Below are 18631 nucleotides of genomic sequence, written 5' to 3'. Positions count from 1 at the left end.
TTGGCGCTGGATCCGCGTATATTGCTTTGGACACGTCGCCAGACACCTTTACTTTTTGCTGTACGCTTCCAGCTATAGAAAGCTGAAGATGACACGGGCGTCCTGGATAGACGCCGCCGGGGAGGTCATTTTGGTTATGGACGGGGCATGATTCGAATATGTCTATGATTGGGTACGAGTTGATGACTTGCTTGAATATCCCATGATAAATGACCGACAATGCATTTTGGATGACGGAGTTTTCAGGAGTTGCCACGGGGCTAAAGGACTCAGAATCGAGATAGGAGCGAGGAGGACAATATACTATATAGGGTCACCAAGGACATGCCCTGAACTTTGCTAAACACGAACCCCGTAAAATTGGTATCGATACAGTTATACTAGACTTCCTCGCCGGCACACCACGTTCGGATGAGAGCCGACTCGACCATCAACTATAGGGATTAACGCAAGAGACACCGTGCTACCGCCTTCTCGCCATCGACAGCTATCCCGCGTAACAGAATTGACAGGTATTCCTCGATCAAACAATGTCGGAACCAGCTTTGCAACTTGAACCCCAGCCCAGTTAAATGCCAGCGTAGCAGAAAGATAATACAGATAACACGTGTGGATGGGTACGTGGCTGCCTCACGGGGAGGGAGGGGATGTAGAACGGCTCTTCACTTTCCTGTTAAGCACCGTCTCCATTTCCCTGGCGTAGCGCTCGCGATCCGCCTCGGCGAGATCAATGTATTTCTGTCCAAAGTCAGCTACTCATCTCCCATGTATTCTCTTCTCACCGGGCACAGCCTCGAAAGGAGAAGACAAGAACCCAAGGGATATCGGAAAAGGAAGTTTTTCATACCTGTTTCTCCGAGGCGGGCAGCGCCTTGTACTCAGCAGCAATCTCCTTGGCCAGCTCAGTGACGTTGCCGGTGAGGTTGCCGGTTGCCCAGCGCTCCTGGGAGAACTGGGTGTAGGAAGACCCCGGCCGCTTGGGCAGGCGCGGGTCGCGGATGGGGGTGCGGTAGCCCTTGTAGCGGCCTTCGGGGAGCAGGCGGTCCAGCCTGGCGCGAGCGGCGTTGGCGGCGTAGATGGTCTCGGGGTCATGTTCCTCCACCCACGCCCGGTAGGCTTCTTGGTTCGCAATCTTGTTCTTGTCGGCCGTTTCTTGGAGCCGCTGGACCGAAGGAAAGTAGAGGTTAGCAGAATTGATCAAACGAGGGCAGTTTAACACATAAGTTCCTGGGCAGGGTTGAGGTTCGTACTTCGAGCTCGGATGGAGAGAGAGACTTGTAGTCGACGCTGAGCTGCTTCATGCGCTCGGTGACATCGCCCGTGCCCTGTGCAATGCCCTCGGAAGTATAGACGGTCCAGGCCGTCTGGGGCAGCTTTTTGGGAGTGGTGTGAAGCGCGGCTGCCTTGAGGCTCCGGATCTCCAGCTTCAGTTGCTTCTCACGCGACATGGGCTTCTTCTTCGCCGCCTTCTTCTTGGGCTTGGCGGTCTTCTTTGCCGTCTCGGAGGCGCCGGACTCGATCGAGTCGTCCGCCTCATCTGCAGCACGCGCCCATTGTGTCGTCGTGAAGCTCCGGACAGGTAGGGTCTTCAGGTAGGTGGAAGGGCCGGTGGCGGTGATGGTGGTGGTTGTTCGGACGACGAGCTTCAGGTTGCTGCGTGCCAGAACGCGTGACGCTGCCGCCCGGCCGATAGCTGTCAACATGGCTAATTATGTCGAAGCTGCTGGAAAGAGGGCAAATGAGACGATGGATTGCTAGTTTTCGAGATTGAAATGAATCGTTAGACCCTCGAATCTTCAATTTCTTCAACAAGGTTGTCTATCGTCACAAAAGTGGTGTGGTGGTTGCGTTATGCAGGTGTCAAGGTGCACGAGGGACCATATCTCCCAAACTCGATGTTTCGTAGCTCGAAGGTATAGGTACAAGTTAATACGCAAGATTTGTTAGGTATTACAAGTACTCGCTACTTTTGTTCCCCTGGGAACCCCTGCGTCACCAACCTGGAACCGAATTCCAGCAGTCCAGTGGGTGGGCCACACCGTAGCTCCTGAGTGGGGTACTATGCTTATTCAGCCAAGAGGCACACATGGAGCAGGTACGTACCTATTACCGCAAGCCGGGAGGCACCAGCGAGAACACGAAGCTAGGTATCATGCCAGAGCTGCACGAGCCAACCTCAACTTCATAGCTTGCACACTCCAACCCAGCTTGCAGCCACGACTTCCGACTCCCGACAACTATCCACCAGCTACCTCACCAGCCCTGTATCTCGATTATATCCTTCTACCGCGAAGTCCCCCTCCATCATCGTCCATACCAAGACACATTGCCAAAAATGGACCACAGACCGCAGGCTTGGGGTCGCGTATGTTCTAGAGCCCGCCTTCAGCCTCAGCCTCTTGTCATAAACCCAATGCTGACCTCTGTCAATAGCCCAGGGACGACGTCTACGGCGCTTACGATGCCTCTTTCATGAACCCGAACGGCCCTAACCAAGCATCACAATCCCCCATCGTCACCGGCACCTCCGTCGTCGCCATCAAGTTTAGTGAAGGCGTCGTCATCGCCGCAGATAACCTGGGTTTGTCCCCCTAGCCTCGAGTCTCGCTGTCCCGCATCTCCCACGAAATAATCTCGAAAGACAACAAACCCCCAGCCGTTTTTGCCTCCTACCAAACTCTCGTCTCGCTAACCCAACCTGCGCTCCTAGCCTCATACGGCTCCCTCGCCCGCTTCACCGACGTCAAGCGCCTCCGCACATTCGCCGACTCCACCGTCATCGGTTTCGGCGGCGACGTCTCCGACATGCAGTACATCGACCGCCACCTGACCTCCCTCGCCATCGACGAGTCGTACGCCGCGCCCTCCCTCGACTCGGACGCCGGCGGCCCGCCCAAGGCCCGCCTCAACGCCGCCAACCTGCACAAGTACCTCGCCAAGCTCCTCTACGCCCGCCGCTCCAAGTTCGACCCGCTCTGGAACCACCTCCTCGTCGCCGGCGTCGACGACGACGACAAGCCTTTCCTCGGCGCCGCCGACCTCCTCGGCACCACCTTCACCGGCCCCAGCCTCGCCACCGGCTTCGGCAGCATGCTCGCCCAGCCCATCATGCGCCGCTTCGCCCCCGACGAGGAGTCCGCCGCCCGCCTCACCCGCGACCAGGCCGTCGACGTCGTCAAGCAGTGCATGAAGGTCCTCTTCTACCGCGACGCCCGCTCCCTCGACTCGTACAGCATCGCCGTAGTCACCAAGGACGGCGTCGACCTCAAGGAGAACGAGAAGCTCGAGGACCAGAGCTGGGCCTTTGCCGAGAGGATTCGTGGCTACGGGACCCAGACGGTGTAGAAACGGGAAGGTTATCCGTGGTGGGAAAGAGGACAGAAAGGTCTTTTTTGTTTCAAAGAGATAGCGACAAAGAGGCATGTGACAGCAGGGAGATCCGATGCTGTGGCCAAAGGTACAGAGTCTGCCAGGACCCGGGGGAAGGGTACCCGGCTAACGAATATGTACGGGGCAGATGGTCATGAAAGGGAGCCGTGGGTTGTAACATTAAATGGGAATACATGAGTCTCTCGCATGGACTGGCCATGGCGTACTGATCACTTGGGGACTACTACAAGGCGGTCTACTAAGACGGCAGCCTGCCGGTTGACCACACGAATCGGAACTCCTCAGCCTTGCTTCGAGACGCTTCTCTCCAGATGATAGGATTCAAAACGGCCAGGCAAAAGAAGGCCGAATCAACTCCAGCCGGCGGTCCCATCATGACCAAGTAAGTACACGCAGCAAACACGCGAAAGGACAGTTTAGAGCTCTAGAGTAATCAGGTGATCGATCATTTTTCGCCGTCATTTACGCTCCACCATACATCCATTCGTTACCGTCTTCCCAGTAATACATGCCACGAGCGAACCCCCTCCACTATATCCGATCCCGTCTTTTTCTTTCTCCCGTAAAGTAAAACTCATAAGGTATCTGACCAAAGCATTAACAAACCCAAAGGACCGGCCTGCCGAGTTCCTCATCCCATATTTGGCAACCCAACTCCTTGGTCTATTCGCTAAGGAAGGCGTGAAAACCCCCTCCATTGGACTCCCCGTGTGCGAATATATGGAATACAGGTTTTTTTTTGGAATATCCTCTCCCCCAGTTTACTCGACAGTCACCGACTTGGCCAGGTTGCGAGGGAAGTCGACGTTGAGGCCCTCCATGACGGCGAGCCAGTAGGCGATGAGCTGCAGGGGAATGACGTTGAGGATGCCCTGGAGGACGTCGACCGTCTTGGGGATCTCGATCTTTTGAGCTTGGCTGGCCGAGAATTCTTCATCGTCGGGGTTGCAAATAACGATGGGCTTGCCACCACGGGCAACGACTGTAAATATCAAGTCAGTACAATTACTCAATTACCGATGGGTGGTGGGGGACAAGTACATACCTTGCTGGTAAGCGTTGAGAGCCTTTTTGAAGATTCTGTCGCGTGTCAGGATCATGATGATGGGAAGGTTCTCATCGACCAAAGCCAGCACGCCGTGCTTCAGCTCGCCCGACATGACGGCCTCGCAGTGGAGGTAGGAAATTTCCTTGATCTTGAGCGCACCCTCGAGCGCAGTGGAAAACTGGCTACCACGGCCGAGCAGCAGGAGAGACTTCTGTTCCTTGAAGGTCTTGGCGCAGAGCTCCTTGATATCCTGGTCCTGTTTGAGGATGTCGCGGATCTGGTCGCTAATCTTGGCCAGGCCATCGATGATCTCCTCCCTACGCTGCTGCTTGGATGCACGGTCTTCGCTGAGGGACAGCGCAAACATGACCATGGCGATGAACTGGGAGGTGTATGCCTTGGTGGAGGCGACGCCAATCTCGGGGCCGGCGTTGATGTGGACACCACAGTGGGTGAGCAGCGAGATGGAGGAGCCGACGACGTTGACGAAACCAACAGTCAGGGCACCACGCTCCAAGCAGTACTTCAGAGCCATGAGCGAGTCGGCCGTCTCGCCAGACTGGGAGACGAACACGCACGTGTCGTCGCGGAAAACAGGAGCCTCGCGGTCGAGGAAGTCGGAGGCGAGTTCCACGGCGATGGGAATCTCAACGAGCTCCTCGAAAACGCCGCGAACCGCCATACACGAGTGGTAGCTAGTACCGCAGGCGATGAAGATCAAGCGTCGGCATCTGCGGATGGTCGAGATGTAGGAGCGGAGACCGCCGAGGGTGACGGTCTTTCCTTCGACATCGAGACGACCACGCATGGTGTTTACAACAGACTCGGGCTGCTCGAAGATCTCCTTCTGCATGAAGTGGTCGAACTTGCCCTTCATGATCTGCTGGAGCTCGAGCTCGAGGGTCTGGATGGTGCGGACATTGGAGCTGCCGTCGGCCTTCTTAAGGCGGTGGATGTTGAGGGAGCCCTCGTGGATGTGGGCAATGTCGTCATCCTCGAGGTACAAGACCTTCTTGGTGTGCTCGACAATGGCCGAGGGGTCGGACGAGAGGAAGAACTCGGTCGGCATGGGCATGCCATCGTCGGTCATGAAGGCGCGGGACTGAGAGCGGTGGAGGAGGGACTTGTCGGGGGTGGCAAGGAGAGAGCTAGGGCTGAGCAGGTCGTCTTGCTTCTTGACGGCGACATTCTGGGAGGCAGCCTCGGCAGGCAGGGCGGCGTTCTCATCGGCGTACTCCACGTCGACAAAGTCAACCTTCATGCGGCGCTGCGTCTTGACGCCGATGACGAGGGGCGAACCCTTGCGGGCAGCGATGATCTCGTGGGGATAGTGGAAAGACTTGATGAGCACACCATAGGCACCCTCGAGCTCTTGGATCACAGCCTTGGCCAGATCGGTGAAGCCGATGGTGCGATCTTGATCGTAGATATACTTGGTGAGCTTCGCAATGCACTCCGTGTCCGTCTCCGTCTCGAACTTGAAGCCCTTGCCGGTGAGGAGAGTCCTGAGCTCCTTGTAGTTTGTGATAATGCCATTGTGGACAACGGTAAACTCCCAGGTGGGATCGGACCTAGAGAGAAAGGTTCAGTCAGTACCTTGTTTTGCCAGTTTTTGGAGCTCAATAAAGGAATGGATTGACAAGGCAACCCAAGAATACGAATGTCCACACAAGAGTCAAATGATCCTTCCCGCTGTCTTCACACAAGCGCGAATTTCAGCTGGGTAGGATGACACGACTCCACTCGGACTCCATTCATAGGGGTTGCCTGTCGCAGCTTTGCAATTGAGCGTACCTGTGAGGGTGGCAGTTGACACGCGAGGGAGGACCGTGGGTGGCCCAGCGGGTGTGGGCAATACCGGCGTGCGAGTCGAAGACTTGGGTGAGGTCGGGCTTGGCCTCCGCGATCAGCTCCTTCAGCTTGGCGACCTTGCCAACCTCCTTGTACGCAAGAACCTCATTTTTCTTATCGCCATCTACCACTAGACCGGCCGAGTCATATCCTCTGTATTCAAGGCGTGAAAGACCTAAGCAAGTGGGCCGAGGCGTCAGCGTCAGTCAGCACGTAGGGGTGCAGTTGGCTATTGGCAAGTTGCTCAGGGGGACAAGCACGGGTACGAGGCTAGTGGGGCTCATAGGAGGAACAAAGCAATCAACAAAGACCGGACTCGGACGAATCCTGCGCCTCTTCAACGCTAGGCATATTAGGGGAGCCGATGGCAGGCTGTTTTTTTTTTTTTTACTCACCATTGATCAGAGTGTCGAGAATGAATTTGCGGTCCTTCTCCACCAGGTAATTCACGTATCCGAAAATACCACTGTTGAGAAGATGATATTGTTAGCCACAAATGTCTCCAGGAAGTTCCGAGAGCCGAGTGAGTGCGCGTCCAAGGTGTATGCGGTGAGCGAGTCGATAAAACTGCAGGGTGTGGTGCTATGCATAAGGGTGGGCGACCACCCCTCTCCCTGAGTCTCCCGCTCGTCTCAAATCTCACACCAGCAAAGACAGCCGGCGAGAAGCTGCAATTGGACCACCGGTGGAAGAACCGTTGAGAAGGAGACGGTGGGAGTGCATTGCGGGAGATAGCAAGGCACCACACCCACCACCACCCTTCTTCACCCGTGTTGAGGGGTGGCTGGGAGCACGAGAGGCAAGCTCAAAACGTACCACATGTTGACTTATTATTCGGGTTGCGTACGAAGCTGGAAACGAGTGATGAGGATCGAGGGACGTCGGAGAATGAAGCTGGTTTGGCGGCAACGGTTGTGATGTACTAAGAGCGAATGATGCCGAGATAGAGCAGGACGATGGCTGTCGTTCGTAGATGGAATCGGGGGTATCAAGGAGTAGACAGTACGACGACGTAAGTTAGGTAGAGGGGAGGGAAAGAGAGTAACGGGATATGAGGAGAAAGTAAGGGAACACTTGAAAAGGAGGGAAACGCGGGGGCTTGGACAGCTTTTATGGATTATGTCCAAGGATTGCCGTCTCAGAACCATGGACGGCATGGGCTAGACTGGCGAAGCAATCGTAAGGCAGGCGGCTAGGTCCAGATAGTGGAGGGGTGGAGGAGGGGGATTTCAGACCCCCCCGATCAGGGGGTGCAAAGCGGAGACAACGGGCGGTGCGATTGCAGTGGAACCCTCGTGTTAGTTGAACAACAGCAGGCAAAGGAAAAGACGATGACAGAAAATATGGCCGATATTCTTTTCGGGGCTAGAATCTCCATGACCGCTTGCCGACCTAGATAGACTCTAATAAGAGTCGGGAACACCCTGGATGTGTGCTCCCAAGTCAGGGGACATCAGTCAGGTTCTCTGTCCACCGGCCAACGTATTTTATAGTACCTAGACATACATATCTTCCGTTGGACGTTAATTGACCTTGTATTCAACGTACTCCTCAACTACTTTATACGTAGATATATTATTCCGCTTCCGATGTACCAAAAGCACGAAGTTCAGGGAGCGGTGAAGTCTTGTTGTTGTACATATCGTACACTATTCCTACGAATTGCGGTCAACAGTACGGAGTACGTAACGGTGCCTACAGGGGGGTTCAAATCGTGAGTCCAGGCCGAACAACGGCGACGGCTCTCGTCACTCCCAGAGTCAAGAACGAACTCCTGATAAGGCCAGTTCTCCGACCTCCTTTTTTTCTGTCCCACTCTAAGCCTACGGTCTACCTGTCGCTAGGGGTGGTATTTTGTTCTGCTCTGACATCATTCAGGAGACGGAAATAACGTAGTGGACCGACACGTTAAAGACTGGGCTCAGCCTTGAATACTTTTGCTCGGCTTAAGGTAAGGGACGGACGTGTAGTACGGCTGGCTAATCGGGGGTTAAAGCACAGCAAGCATCAAGAAAAAGACGTGGCCAAAAGTCCGCAGCTCAGAGGTCAATGTCAAAACTCAATGCCAAACCCACGTCGGGTTGGAATCTCGGGATAACAACGATCTGACACTCCGTCCCGTCCGATCTCACAGGCAACGAAGAGCTTCCCAGCGACCAGTGGGACGAGCGACACTGATCTGAAGCAACAACAGACACTGCGTGGCGCACCAGCCCTGGCCCTAGCCCCTGAAGCCGGCGAATATTGTGCCTCGACCATGTGTCCCGCTGCCAATAAGCTACCCATCTCCAATATTACTTGTCCGATTACTCGGTACCTGAGCCACCGGTAGTCCAGAGCTTCTCTGCTCTATAATTACATGCACTACGTTGTAATTACATTCGACAATAGTATCTAGTCTTTGGGAGAAACGTGGAAACACAAATGCAGACCCAGTTTCCAAAGCTTGGTCCGTCTACGGGGTGGGGGTCCTCGATCAGCAGCTCTGCCACCCGAAATGTTTCCTGAAGCGTAGTACGATTCAGGGACACGCACATCTGTCTGTTCCTGCCCAGGGTCACATCATCCAACAGTTCCGTCTTCGTATTGCGCATTTGCCCCCCTTGGCTTACGTTTCTGAACCCTCTCTGCCCCGGTAGTGGACCCACCCAAGCAGCGTCACCGCTAGGAGAGGCAACCGGCATGGGTTTGTCCAGGTACCTACAACGTAGGTACGAATACGTTGCATGTGTACAGAACCCCGCTTGCCGACCAAAGGTGGCTTGGTTTGGGCCGTTGATCGTTTGTTTCTTTCTCAGGAAACACGTACGTTAGTGTTGTACGGACAACCTCCCAAGGGGTTAAGGGGGTGAACTATACAACCTTGCGAAGAAAACCCTACTAAAAAGTGGGGGTTGATTTGGTTGACTGAACAGAACTACGAAGTGCCTAGTGTAGGTATCAAGACTGCGCCCCCATTCTTGGAGCCTGAGAAAACCCGGCTCTCAGGACGGACACTAGTGACCCTTGCGCTTCGATTCTGCACTTTGCACATACAGAACTCACTACCTTTACCTTACAGTAGTGTCCGAAGTGCTGATGCGCGCAGCGCGCAACCCAGTGGCCAGTGGCCAGTGGGATCGCACCGTCACGTTTTCGACGCCACGGTGGTACTAAGACTTGGCCGGTCGTCGTGTCGACCGTCTTGTCCTGTCACAGCCTCAAAAATGGGGGGGTCTGATCGTCCCCTAGGCCCAGAAACTCCAAGAATAGCATCTGGGTCCCCCTAAGCCGCCATATGACAAGATTCAGACGCCTTCTCATGGATGGATGGCCTTCTTTCACATCAGGCAATTGGGCATTCAACGTCATGAAAGCCGAGGCAAAACAAGAAAGAAAACAGAACCGGATGGTCAGCAAAGTAGTAGTATCCTGTGTTGATGGGACGACGAGAGCCGTAAGCAGAGGAAGGACACCCCGCGATTGACCTTGTCCTACGCATCACGTCAATGCAGGGCACCAGGGCAACCATTGATAGACAGTAAGCACGCCAGCAGGCCGGCATCCCAGGGATACGGGCCTACCTTACCCTGTATCCTCATGTCAGCACCAGATGCCCTTGGATCCGAAGGGCAACAGCCCGTGGACCATCTCGTTTCGAACCCATGCAGGTCCCCATCTCCCCATAATAATAGCGACGACGCTCTTGTGACCCCGCCGCCTATTTGGTGCGATAAGCGCCGCGACCCGAGAGACGCGACCATAACAACTCGGGCGTCGGCACGTGGGCGGAATCTTAAGCCGTATTCTATCAACTCTCCCCCGAGTCTGATATATTTCTCCTCCATTTCTCGTCTTGATTTGCTGCGTCTATTTCCCGGTCCTAATATGCTGCCGGTGAAAGTTCAGGCTTCCTCACTAATCTACCTAGGTACCCACCCAAAGAGCACCCCAATCACGCTTGCCAAAAAGAATGAGGACAGTATCAAGCAACCGAATGACGTTCATGATCCTGTTCTTGACCAACTCCATCCTTCGGGAACTTTCCACGCGCACACAATTCGGAAGTAATGTACAAGTTTTACAGGGCTGCTGGTCGGATCATTAGGATCTTTGACCTCGGGGCCCCAAGCTGCGAGCTTCCGGTGTGCGATTCGCCATGGCTCGTGCTCTTATGAATTGCATTCGCTATTATCCCTCTACAGCTTTTGATATTCAAGCTTGCCCTCGAGCTTCTTCGACTCGGCTACCTTGCGCACCGCCTTATTGAAATCATCCTGGCTGATGGCATCGCGGTAGTCCTTGATGGCAAAAAGGCCACTATAAGAGGAGCCAGTTAGCTTACTGTCGCAGTGAATGGTAGGCGGGGAATAAAAGACATAAAAACTTACGCCTCAGTGACGACATTTCGCAAATCGGCGCCGTTGAGACCGTCACTCATCTTGACCACGCTCTCAAAGTCAATCTCGCCCTCTGTGACAACACCAGCAGCGTGGATCTTGAGAATCTCCAGCCGGCCAACCTCGTTGGGAAGAGGAATCTCAATTTTACGGTCCAAACGACCCGCACGGAGTAGGGCCGGATCTAGGGTGTCTGGGCGGTTGGTGGCCATGATGATCTTGGTCTTGCCGAGGTAGTCGAAGCCGTCGAGCTGGTTCAGAAGCTCCATGAGAGTCCTCTGAATTTCTCGGTCCGCACTTGTTCCCTCCGAAAATCTTCTTCCGCCGATGGCGTCGATCTCATCCATGAAGATAATACACGGCTCATTTTCCTTGGCGAAGCCAAACATCTCTCGAATCAAACGTGCCGATTCTCCAATATACTTGTCGACGATAGCCGACGACACAACTGCCAGTTTGTTAGTTTCCCAGGATGCCTTCTCTCTGCTTTTCCTGTGTAGCAAAGTCGCGAGATGGGACGGAGCATACCCTTCAAGAAGTTTGTCTCCAGGCTGCTTGCGACGGCCCGAGCCAACAGCGTCTTGCCAGTTCCGGGAGGTCCGTAGAGCTATGTTTTCGTAAGCATGACACAACGTTTAAGACTGGTCCGGAGGGGTGGAAACCCACCAGGACTCCCTTGGGGGGCTTGATGCCCACGCGTAGGAAAAGCTCTGGGTTCTTCAAGGGCAACTCGATGACCTCGCGCAGTTCGCGGATCTGGTCGTTGAGACCGCCGATGCCAGCGAAGCTGACTTGGCCAGGGTCCTCCAGCGACATATTATAGACAAGCGGGTCGACCTCGCGGGGAAGCATGCGCATGATGGTGAGAGTGGTCATGTCCAACGCAACACGAGTGCCCTGCTTCAACTTGGACTTGTCGAGCTTCGATCGGCATCCGACGACGTAGCGGGGGCCCGACGAGGCCTTGACGATGACTGCAGCACAAAAGCAAGATCATTCGTTAGCAAACGCATGCGCAGGCAAAGTGAAGTGGGCGCACGGGAAGAGAGAACTCACATCGCTCATCCGGGAGCTGTTTGAGAACCTCGCCGATTATTTGGCCCACGCTCTGCAGAGCTTTGATGGCGTCCTCGGTCCCGTCATACTCCTTTTGCAGCTCCCGAATCTCCAAGCGCGTGGCCTTTAGCTTGGCCTCTAGTTCTCTCGACTTGATGAGCTCGGCCCGGTAGGCGTCGAGGGCCTGGCTTCGCTCCTCCTCCGGCGACATCGTGAGCGACTGGGGTTCTTCGTGGGGCGGGGGCGTTTCGGTGGGAGAATCAATAGCGCTGAGCCCGGGTTTCAGAAGCGGTATTCCCGGTGTCGATGCTGGATAATACAGGCAGGCAGATGTTGATGGGTGTGGTTGCGATAATGGTGCAGGGTGTTGCGTGGGTGTTGCGTGTTGGAGTAACACGACAATAATTCAGGAAGACGTTGGAGCTGAGCAGGCATCTAGTGGAATTCGTGTACGTTGTACCCAGCACCCACGTTTGGCTGACGAGCATCCAAAGAAGTGGGTCATGTTCCACTTCGCCCCTTAGCAAAATCCCATTATAAACACATGTCATTTCGATAACGAGACCACTTCGATAACGGTATGAACACAGCGTAAGGTACGCAGAATGTGCTTAGTGTTTAACACAATACACACACGACAGTCGCCCCAAGTCAGAATCAATCAGTGCTCTCTGACGTGTGATGAGAAGTATTTTTGGGGAGGGCATTCCGAGATACAAATTGGGGGACAAAGTCCCGCGTAACTTGTAGCTTGATACCTATAATAGGTACACACACGACAAGTTTCCCCCCGAGTCGGAATCAATCATTAGGCGCTCTTTGCTCTTTGGCGGGTGACAGCGGGACCGTTCTCGGAGGTACAGTGGGTGTATTTCTCCACGGTATTTCGGCATTCCTCTATCCCATATCTCGTTTCCCAAGGCCGTATATCGTATGCCCATACGGCATGTCGTGCTTTATCTGCATTTCTTGGTCATAGGCAGCAGTACACTTACACGGCAGACCACCCGCCGGACATAAGGGCTAGTGAGGTATGGAAGACACTCAATCACCCAGCGCCATATCGAGCATTTGAAAATAGTATGGGTGTGATATGTATCCTTACACTATATATTACCTAAATGTATCTACGTATTTATTTCCCTTTGTTATTCTGCCAGAATACACTCGAGTAATATCAAGAGAAAATACATAGGGGTTGCTCTTGCTCTTGCAACGAATCATTTTAGGAGCTGTTCCTGGCCTGTCTGTACTGTTAGGGTTATGGGAGGATATCCCCCAGACGTGCCAGATAACAGGGCGGACCATATCCAGTCTATCGGTACTATTAGAGTCAAGGAAGGGGTGTCCCCCGACCTTGCCAGATGACGAGGCTAATCAGTCCAATCCATAGATAGGTACTGTTAGAGTTAAGGAAGGGGTATTCCCCAGACCGCATCACCTTGCCCGATGACGAGGCAGTGTATGTCCGATCTGTAGTTAGAGTTAGGGAAGGGGTATCCCTTAGGCCTTGCCTGATAATGAGGTAGAGTGTAGATTAAGCTATAAACGCCCACGTCCTATTACCTCTCCTCTCCCATCACCTCTCCTCTCCCATCACCTCTCCTCTCCCATCACCTCTCCTCTCCCATCACCTCTCCTCTCCCATCACCTCTCCTCTCCCATCACCTCTCCTCTCCCATCACCTCTCCCCACCACTGCACCCGCTTTGGAGACTCAGAGTGCTGTTCAGTGCAGCAACTGTTCATCACTGTCTCCATTGATGGCCCTCAGTACTAGTGGCTCGTCTTTCTCATGACGTTTCACTTCCCAGCGAGGGCCATATTAATATTTAGGTAGGTTTCGGGTGACGGGGCTAGCATGGCAGTTGCTATCCCAAGATCCATGCACGTTTCCTACTTTTCCCACGCTCCATCATGCTTGCAATGTCATAGTGACTTGGCCACATCATCATTGGTACTTGGTAGAGGCTCAGTATCGCAGATTGTGACTGTGTAGCTGGTCAAGACCAGTACACAGACGCCTCTGACATGCTCATCACTGCCCAACCTGAAGTGAACCCCTCCCCCCAAGCCTGTAGTACCAATCATGGAGAACTTTCTCCCTGTTTCAAAGGAAAGAAATCAGCTGTTAAGATCTGGGTGTAGTGGTCAAGTAAATTTCTTAGGCGACTCTGCCTGGACAGCAGATGGTTGGATGGCCAGTTAGAAGAAGGGTATTTCAATAGGTACCTAAGCGGTGGTGATGGTGTGTGTCCGCTGAGATTGTAAGAAGACCATAGATCCAAGCCTCAACTTTTAAGTACCTAGGCCAGGAAGACTTAGATCTGCAGGATAATATAGGTTAATCATGACGAAATGCAGTAGGAGCAAAGCAAGCAAAATCGATACAGAACCGCTATGGTCCAGGCTTTAGGCGTGATGATGAGATATCTTGCGATTGGGTATTTTTCGGTGCTATGATGCCTCTTGTAAGAGTGTACTTTCGGGATGATATATCCAGGTGAAAGATGTGCAGTGCGGTGGCTCCGCCAAGATTTCGACACTTATATAGGACGGCGGAGTAAGTTAGGAATCCGTCGGAATTCCTGTTTTATTGTGGTGACTATGGGGTGACATCTTGTGCTGCGCGCTTAAGGTTAGGGTTGTGGATACGATAGCCGCCATCTATTGAAAACTACCGTAAAATTAATCGCGGACTCGCTTATTAATCCCTAACTTATCTTCGTCCAGTTTAGTGTCGAGTAAGTCACCCTACCCGCGCGTAACACGTCCATTTTCAACGCCCAACTTCATGTTTTTCTGTCATTTTGAGGATGCATTCAGTGTACATTTCTTGCCAAAGCTAAGTACCAAGGCATATGGGTGGTACAGATTCTCCTTTAGTCGTATCGTACATCAAACAGTGTACCTTTGCTGTGTTGTAGGCCTGTTTGCAACTACATTCACCCCGGGGCGTCAGCCCCGTCCTGTTTAGTGTACTGTGGAAAGCTTATTCGTAGAGGGTGTCGGCAGAAAGTGGGATTGCATGTGGTTTCAGCATTGGAGTCTTGTCCCTTGCGCTCGTCGGTGAGGTTGACATCCGCGGACTAGCGCTTCACGGTGAGAGTTTGTGAAGGTTCCATTATTCATGGCAGAGCCTATTGTTTTGTAGTGGTAGGAGCAGTTTGTTACGTAGTGAACGAGTAGTTGGCCAGATGTCTTTTACCGCGTTTGCCAAACATATCTCCACGCAACAGTTTCAGGACAATCCCATACTCATGATACTCATAGCGCCTGGAGGCACGGTTCTATGAAATATTCAAACATGTTCACTATAATAGCTCGGTCATATTCATGTTTTTGCATATCATGGCAGCACTTCGCGTTGTCCGATTGACTTGAATTCTGCAGGCTGACATGGGAAACGGCTTATTAAGGGCAGCGATGCGGCAATGAATGACTGTATTCCCCGATTACCATAGAACATTAGTGTCTAGGATTGACAAAGCTGGGGCTGCCAGCAAGACTGGGGTTCTCAACTATTCATACGGTAGAGTGGCATAATCCAACATGAAAGCGTTCCAAAAATGCAGCAAGAGCGTAGAACAGACCGGGAGATGAATGGGTGTATAGCTCAACGAGCAGAGAGACAGACCAGATAACAAAAGAAAAAAAAGGTATAGACTCCAGGGTATTGCGGGACAACGTCATAAATCATCATGACTTGACAGGCGTTCTGATCCAGCTTCGATATTCCGTCGTTCAAACATCCAACTCGGCGGCAATCTCCTCCCGCACCATGTGACACCACTTCCAAATGGCGGCCTCCAAGTCAATCCACACTTGGGGCTCGGTGTTGTACACGACGCCGAGGGCATCCAGCTTGAGGAGCACCTCCCACCGCAGCTCGGCAGCTTTGACCCAGTAGCGCAGGTTATCTGCGCAGCGGTACGGCTTTTCCGTGTCCTCGTGGAATGTGGTGATACTGCCGAAGCGTCGCTTCGACTTTTTGACCGCGGCGTTGTGCAGCTTGACGAGCCGGAGGCCGTTCTGCATGCTTTTCAGGAACGGCGTCGGAAGGTCCTCGGCTGCTACGTCGGCAGCCGGCGTGTACGGCGGCAGGGGGTCGAGGCCCAGGTCGACGGAGAGGGATGCGAGGAACGCTAGCTCTCGCTCGGTTTCCCGGCCGGTCCAGTCGCCCTTCAACCAGACCCAACCGGCGCGTTCCGCGCGCTCGGCCTCCTCAATCTCGTCCTCCTGCTTGAGCATGTCGAAGAGATTCCGAATCCAGGTCTCGAGGTTGACAAGCTCGTCGTCGCGGATGCCGCCGGCCCAGCGACGGGTGGCCATTTGTTTCAACGTCTCCATGACGGAGAAGAGTTCGGCGCGGATCTGGCGTTCGGGCTTGATGGCGTCGAGGCGTTCGGGCTGCTCGTGGGCGGTATAGTACATCTTGGCAGCACGGATGGCGAGAGTCATTACGTCGAGAATGTGCATGCCCTGAAGTTCGTACCAGCCCATGGCCTTGGACTTTTGCCGCGAGTGTTGGGATTGCGATCGTGGGCTCTCGGTCGTCGTTTGCGCTGGCTCGCTTGTCCCTTCTTCTATTTTTGGTGGGCCGTCCTTGCGGTCTCGGACATCCTTGAGGGACTCGGCGGCTTTCTCTAGGGAACCGGTGAGATCGGACTTGAGCTCTTCGATGGTGGGCGGTGGGGCCACCGGCTTCTCTCGATGGATGTAAGTGCTGGTGGTTGGAGGTGGCATGTCCGGGTCGGGGTCATCGAATTCGTCGGAGTAGTAGGACTCTTCCGTGGGCGATTCGACCAGGGAACCGGCGCCGAAGCCAGAGGCGGCGAGTTCGGGACTGCTCCCCATGGACGCGTACGACGAATCGACATCAGAACCAGCAACCTGGGGCGACAGGGACGACGATGACGAGGTGTCCAATGCCGAGAGATCCAATGTCGCGCGATTTTGTTTGTTCTTGCGCTGCAGCTGCGCACCCTTTCCATCGAGCAAGCCGGTTCTGGCAAAGTAGTACTGCAGATGGGCGATGCTGCCCAGGCTTAGGACGCTCTCGCGCGACTGAGCACTGGCGGCGAAAGCGGTACCCTGCGGACGCATGTACCCGCGACGGCGACTCGATCGGGTTCCATCGGCACTGTATGTAGACTGGCGGGAGGAGGCAAAGCTGACGTCGGAGCGACGGCCATAGCTCGCGGAGGATTGTCGAGAGAAGGCGTCGTCGCTGCCGAGAGAATCTCGGGTGGTCTCGCTACCGGAGCCATGGGAGGGGTCGGAGGCGGTGGATAGGCAGCGCGAGAGGTTCGGACAAGCGCCGATGGCTGGGGTAGGAGTTATCTCGGGCGAGGGCGACTCGCAGCGGAAGGAAGGAGGTTCGTCGGAACTCATTTCTAGGGAAATGAACGTGGTCGCACCTGTGATACGTGGTACACGGATCAATGTCGCGTCAAGACGTATAACTAGGAAGTGAGATGCTTCGTTTTTGAAGAGACGTTTCTCAAAGCCGACTGTTGCGTTGGGCGAGTCGCTTAGCGAAGGAGAGGGAGTAGGTAGTCTCCGAACAACGTAAAATTCAAGGGTCTAGGCCGGTTTGGATGGTTCGGAATGTTATGTTTCAGAGTCGTAGACGGGGTGACGGTAGAGACGATGGAGACAGAAACGGAGAGGTAGACGATTCCGAACGACCCAGGCGAATATATGGTTCTTTGGCTTTATATTAGAAGGGGCAAAGCCCAAAGAAAGACGGGAAAAGCAAATATGTATAAGGACAGAGATCAGATGGGCGGAATTATCGTCCAGTGGGCTGGATTTCTCGTGGAGGGAGACTGCGCAGCAGCTGAGTTTGAGGTAATGAAAGAAAGTGATGGCGCAGGCGTTGTTCGTCAAACGAAGGAGTGAGTGATAAGCGAATGTAAGGGGTGGTTATGGTTCTTGAAGAGATGATATGGAACTAAATAATTGTATTGAAATGGGAAGAACGGTTGCAAAGGGAGCGTTGCGGTGGAGTGTCCGTGTGTGGTTCTGAAAGGAATGAAAGGAAACCGGCAATATGATTAATAAGTACGTTGTACCTATCCTCGGAATTCAATATTCGTGCATTCAATGCGCGTTGTTGGGGTTGACTCCGTAGTTCGCTTGTCGGCTAGTCTGCGACATGGACAGGTTGCCGTGGAAGCTTTGGAAGACGGCCGAACTAGGAAGTAATTACACAAGGGGAAGGAGAAGAAGCCGAGTCGAGTCCAGAACTCCTCCATACACAATGCATAGCATTGGCGTGTGGAGTGGCGGATAAAACGGAGCGACGCGAACGAAATGAATGTTCATCAATGTCAACTGTTCGGAGGAGGGACGGTCCGGATGTCCTTGTATTTGGAGGGATCTGATTGGGCCCATCGTCCCGTTCTTCTCAGGTACCTGTACTCTAAATGGATTAGCGTGCTACCGTTTAAGAGACGGAGGTAAAGCACGCGTCGAGTTGTGCATTAGATACGCGACGATTGGCTCGACAGAATCCCTTGGTCTTACTAACCAGTGTACTTCGTGCAACGTATGGTCCGTAAGCATGAAATGCTTCGGAGTACAGTAATTGCCATATGGAGACGGCTAGTCGCAAATTGATTGCTTTACTAATTGCATCGTAAACTCGAGGAGGCGGAAGAAGAAGTCGGGGAGCTTATCCGAATAACCGTGTGTTTAATTAGTAAACGAGGGAAGATTTGCCAAAATAAGGACGTTTGCTGGATTCACGGTAACTCAAAGCCTTGAGGGTCGTACAAGGCTGCCGATTCCGCTCCTCTTACTTGTCCATGATCGTAAACTTGGTACGTTGTATTATGTACTTACTGTATTGTACCTATGCGAGGCACGGCCATCTTAAGCTTACTGTCCCTAGACCCGTCTCT

General features: G+C 53.5%; 9 protein-coding genes across 9 annotated transcripts; 3 read left to right on the top strand and 6 right to left on the bottom strand.

The window, feature by feature from the left end:
* Positions 1–186: 186 nt before the first annotated feature.
* On the bottom strand, positions 187–1858 carry ACRALDRAFT_1074496 (uncharacterized protein). Its single transcript, XM_071018247.1, has 3 exons — positions 1251–1858; positions 848–1162; positions 187–738 (listed from the first exon to the last, which is right to left on the bottom strand). The coding sequence occupies exons 1-3, from the start codon at positions 1701–1703 to the stop codon at positions 631–633; spliced, it is 876 nt and encodes a 291-aa protein (XP_070876470.1). The 5' UTR covers positions 1704–1858; the 3' UTR covers positions 187–630.
* A 477-nt stretch (positions 1859–2335) lies between these two features.
* On the top strand, positions 2336–3345 carry ACRALDRAFT_1029091 (uncharacterized protein; the record flags this gene model as incomplete). The annotated part of the gene is made up of 3 exons (XM_071014868.1): positions 2336–2365; positions 2434–2581; positions 2711–3345. 3 exons carry the CDS (start codon positions 2336–2338, stop codon positions 3343–3345), a joined length of 813 nt encoding a protein of 270 aa, XP_070876469.1.
* An 806-nt stretch (positions 3346–4151) lies between these two features.
* ACRALDRAFT_2039876 (uncharacterized protein) lies at positions 4152–7110 on the bottom strand (the record flags this gene model as incomplete). Its single annotated transcript, XM_071020996.1, has 5 exons — positions 4152–4372; positions 4436–6009; positions 6233–6464; positions 6685–6755; positions 7106–7110. The coding sequence occupies 5 exons, from the start codon at positions 7108–7110 to the stop codon at positions 4152–4154; spliced, it is 2103 nt and encodes a 700-aa protein (XP_070876468.1).
* A 768-nt stretch (positions 7111–7878) lies between these two features.
* Positions 7879–10446, top strand: ACRALDRAFT_206752 (uncharacterized protein; the record flags this gene model as incomplete). The annotated part of the gene is made up of 15 exons (XM_071022110.1): positions 7879–7913; positions 8014–8098; positions 8168–8181; positions 8295–8448; positions 8484–8589; positions 8720–8828; positions 8863–8975; positions 9026–9070; positions 9127–9137; positions 9205–9288; positions 9328–9415; positions 9447–9480; positions 9521–9680; positions 9722–10335; positions 10377–10446. The coding sequence occupies 15 exons, from the start codon at positions 7879–7881 to the stop codon at positions 10444–10446; spliced, it is 1722 nt and encodes a 573-aa protein (XP_070876467.1).
* ACRALDRAFT_1047520 (uncharacterized protein) lies at positions 10045–12145 on the bottom strand. Its single transcript, XM_071015507.1, has 5 exons — positions 11725–12145; positions 11335–11642; positions 11197–11275; positions 10660–11116; positions 10045–10588 (listed from the first exon to the last, which is right to left on the bottom strand). Exons 1-5 carry the CDS (start codon positions 11933–11935, stop codon positions 10468–10470), a joined length of 1176 nt encoding a protein of 391 aa, XP_070876466.1. The 5' UTR covers positions 11936–12145; the 3' UTR covers positions 10045–10467.
* Positions 12146–13246: 1101 nt separating this feature from the next.
* ACRALDRAFT_1060816 (uncharacterized protein) lies at positions 13247–14215 on the bottom strand. Its single transcript, XM_071016309.1, has one exon. The coding sequence runs from the start codon at positions 13812–13814 to the stop codon at positions 13653–13655; it is 162 nt and encodes a 53-aa protein (XP_070876465.1). The 5' UTR covers positions 13815–14215; the 3' UTR covers positions 13247–13652.
* Positions 14216–14517: 302 nt separating this feature from the next.
* ACRALDRAFT_206748 (uncharacterized protein) lies at positions 14518–15121 on the top strand (the record flags this gene model as incomplete). Its single annotated transcript, XM_071022109.1, has 5 exons — positions 14518–14550; positions 14651–14706; positions 14764–14835; positions 14878–15010; positions 15047–15121. The coding sequence occupies 5 exons, from the start codon at positions 14518–14520 to the stop codon at positions 15119–15121; spliced, it is 369 nt and encodes a 122-aa protein (XP_070876464.1).
* On the bottom strand, positions 14981–17733 carry ACRALDRAFT_1079659 (uncharacterized protein). The gene is made up of 2 exons (XM_071018924.1): positions 17440–17733; positions 14981–17276 (listed from the first exon to the last, which is right to left on the bottom strand). Exon 2 carries the CDS (start codon positions 17115–17117, stop codon positions 15468–15470), a length of 1650 nt encoding a protein of 549 aa, XP_070876463.1. The 5' UTR covers positions 17118–17276; positions 17440–17733; the 3' UTR covers positions 14981–15467.
* A 95-nt stretch (positions 17734–17828) lies between these two features.
* On the bottom strand, positions 17829–18601 carry ACRALDRAFT_206745 (uncharacterized protein; the record flags this gene model as incomplete). Its single annotated transcript, XM_071022108.1, has 6 exons — positions 17829–17922; positions 17986–18150; positions 18197–18230; positions 18267–18332; positions 18462–18524; positions 18583–18601. 6 exons carry the CDS (start codon positions 18599–18601, stop codon positions 17829–17831), a joined length of 441 nt encoding a protein of 146 aa, XP_070876462.1.
* Positions 18602–18631: the final 30 nt, after the last annotated feature.

The sequence above is a fragment of the Sodiomyces alcalophilus genome (assembly GCF_042370955.1).
Source record: "Sodiomyces alcalophilus JCM 7366 unplaced genomic scaffold ACRALscaffold_2, whole genome shotgun sequence".
In the NCBI taxonomy this organism is placed as follows: domain Eukaryota; kingdom Fungi; phylum Ascomycota; class Sordariomycetes; order Glomerellales; family Plectosphaerellaceae; genus Sodiomyces; species Sodiomyces alcalophilus.
This window is presented reverse-complemented; position numbering and strand designations above follow the sequence as displayed.

Bases quoted from the DNA above. Each gene is read 5' to 3' on its own strand.
- ACRALDRAFT_1047520 (XM_071015507.1), bottom strand. From the start codon at position 11,935: ATGTCGCCGGAGGAGGAGCGAAGCCAGGCCCTCGACGCCTACCGGGCC. The intron at 11,276-11,334 runs GTGGGTTTCCAC...ACGAAAACATAG, and splicing joins AGCCCCCCAAGGGAGTCCTG to CTCTACGGACCTCCCGGAAC. The intron at 11,117-11,196 runs GTATGCTCCGTC...ACAAACTGGCAG, and splicing joins GGAGACAAACTTCTTGAAGG to TTGTGTCGTCGGCTATCGTC.
- ACRALDRAFT_1060816 (XM_071016309.1), bottom strand. From the start codon at position 13,814: ATGATTGGTACTACAGGCTTGGGGGGAGGGGTTCACTTCAGGTTGGGC.
- ACRALDRAFT_1074496 (XM_071018247.1), bottom strand. From the start codon at position 1,703: ATGTTGACAGCTATCGGCCGGGCGGCAGCGTCACGCGTTCTGGCACGC. The intron at 1,163-1,250 runs GTACGAACCTCA...CCTTCGGTCCAG, and splicing joins TCTCTCCATCCGAGCTCGAA to CGGCTCCAAGAAACGGCCGA. The intron at 739-847 runs GTATGAAAAACT...GACTTTGGACAG, and splicing joins TGCCCGCCTCGGAGAAACAG to AAATACATTGATCTCGCCGA.
- ACRALDRAFT_1079659 (XM_071018924.1), bottom strand. From the start codon at position 17,117: ATGAGTTCCGACGAACCTCCTTCCTTCCGCTGCGAGTCGCCCTCGCCC.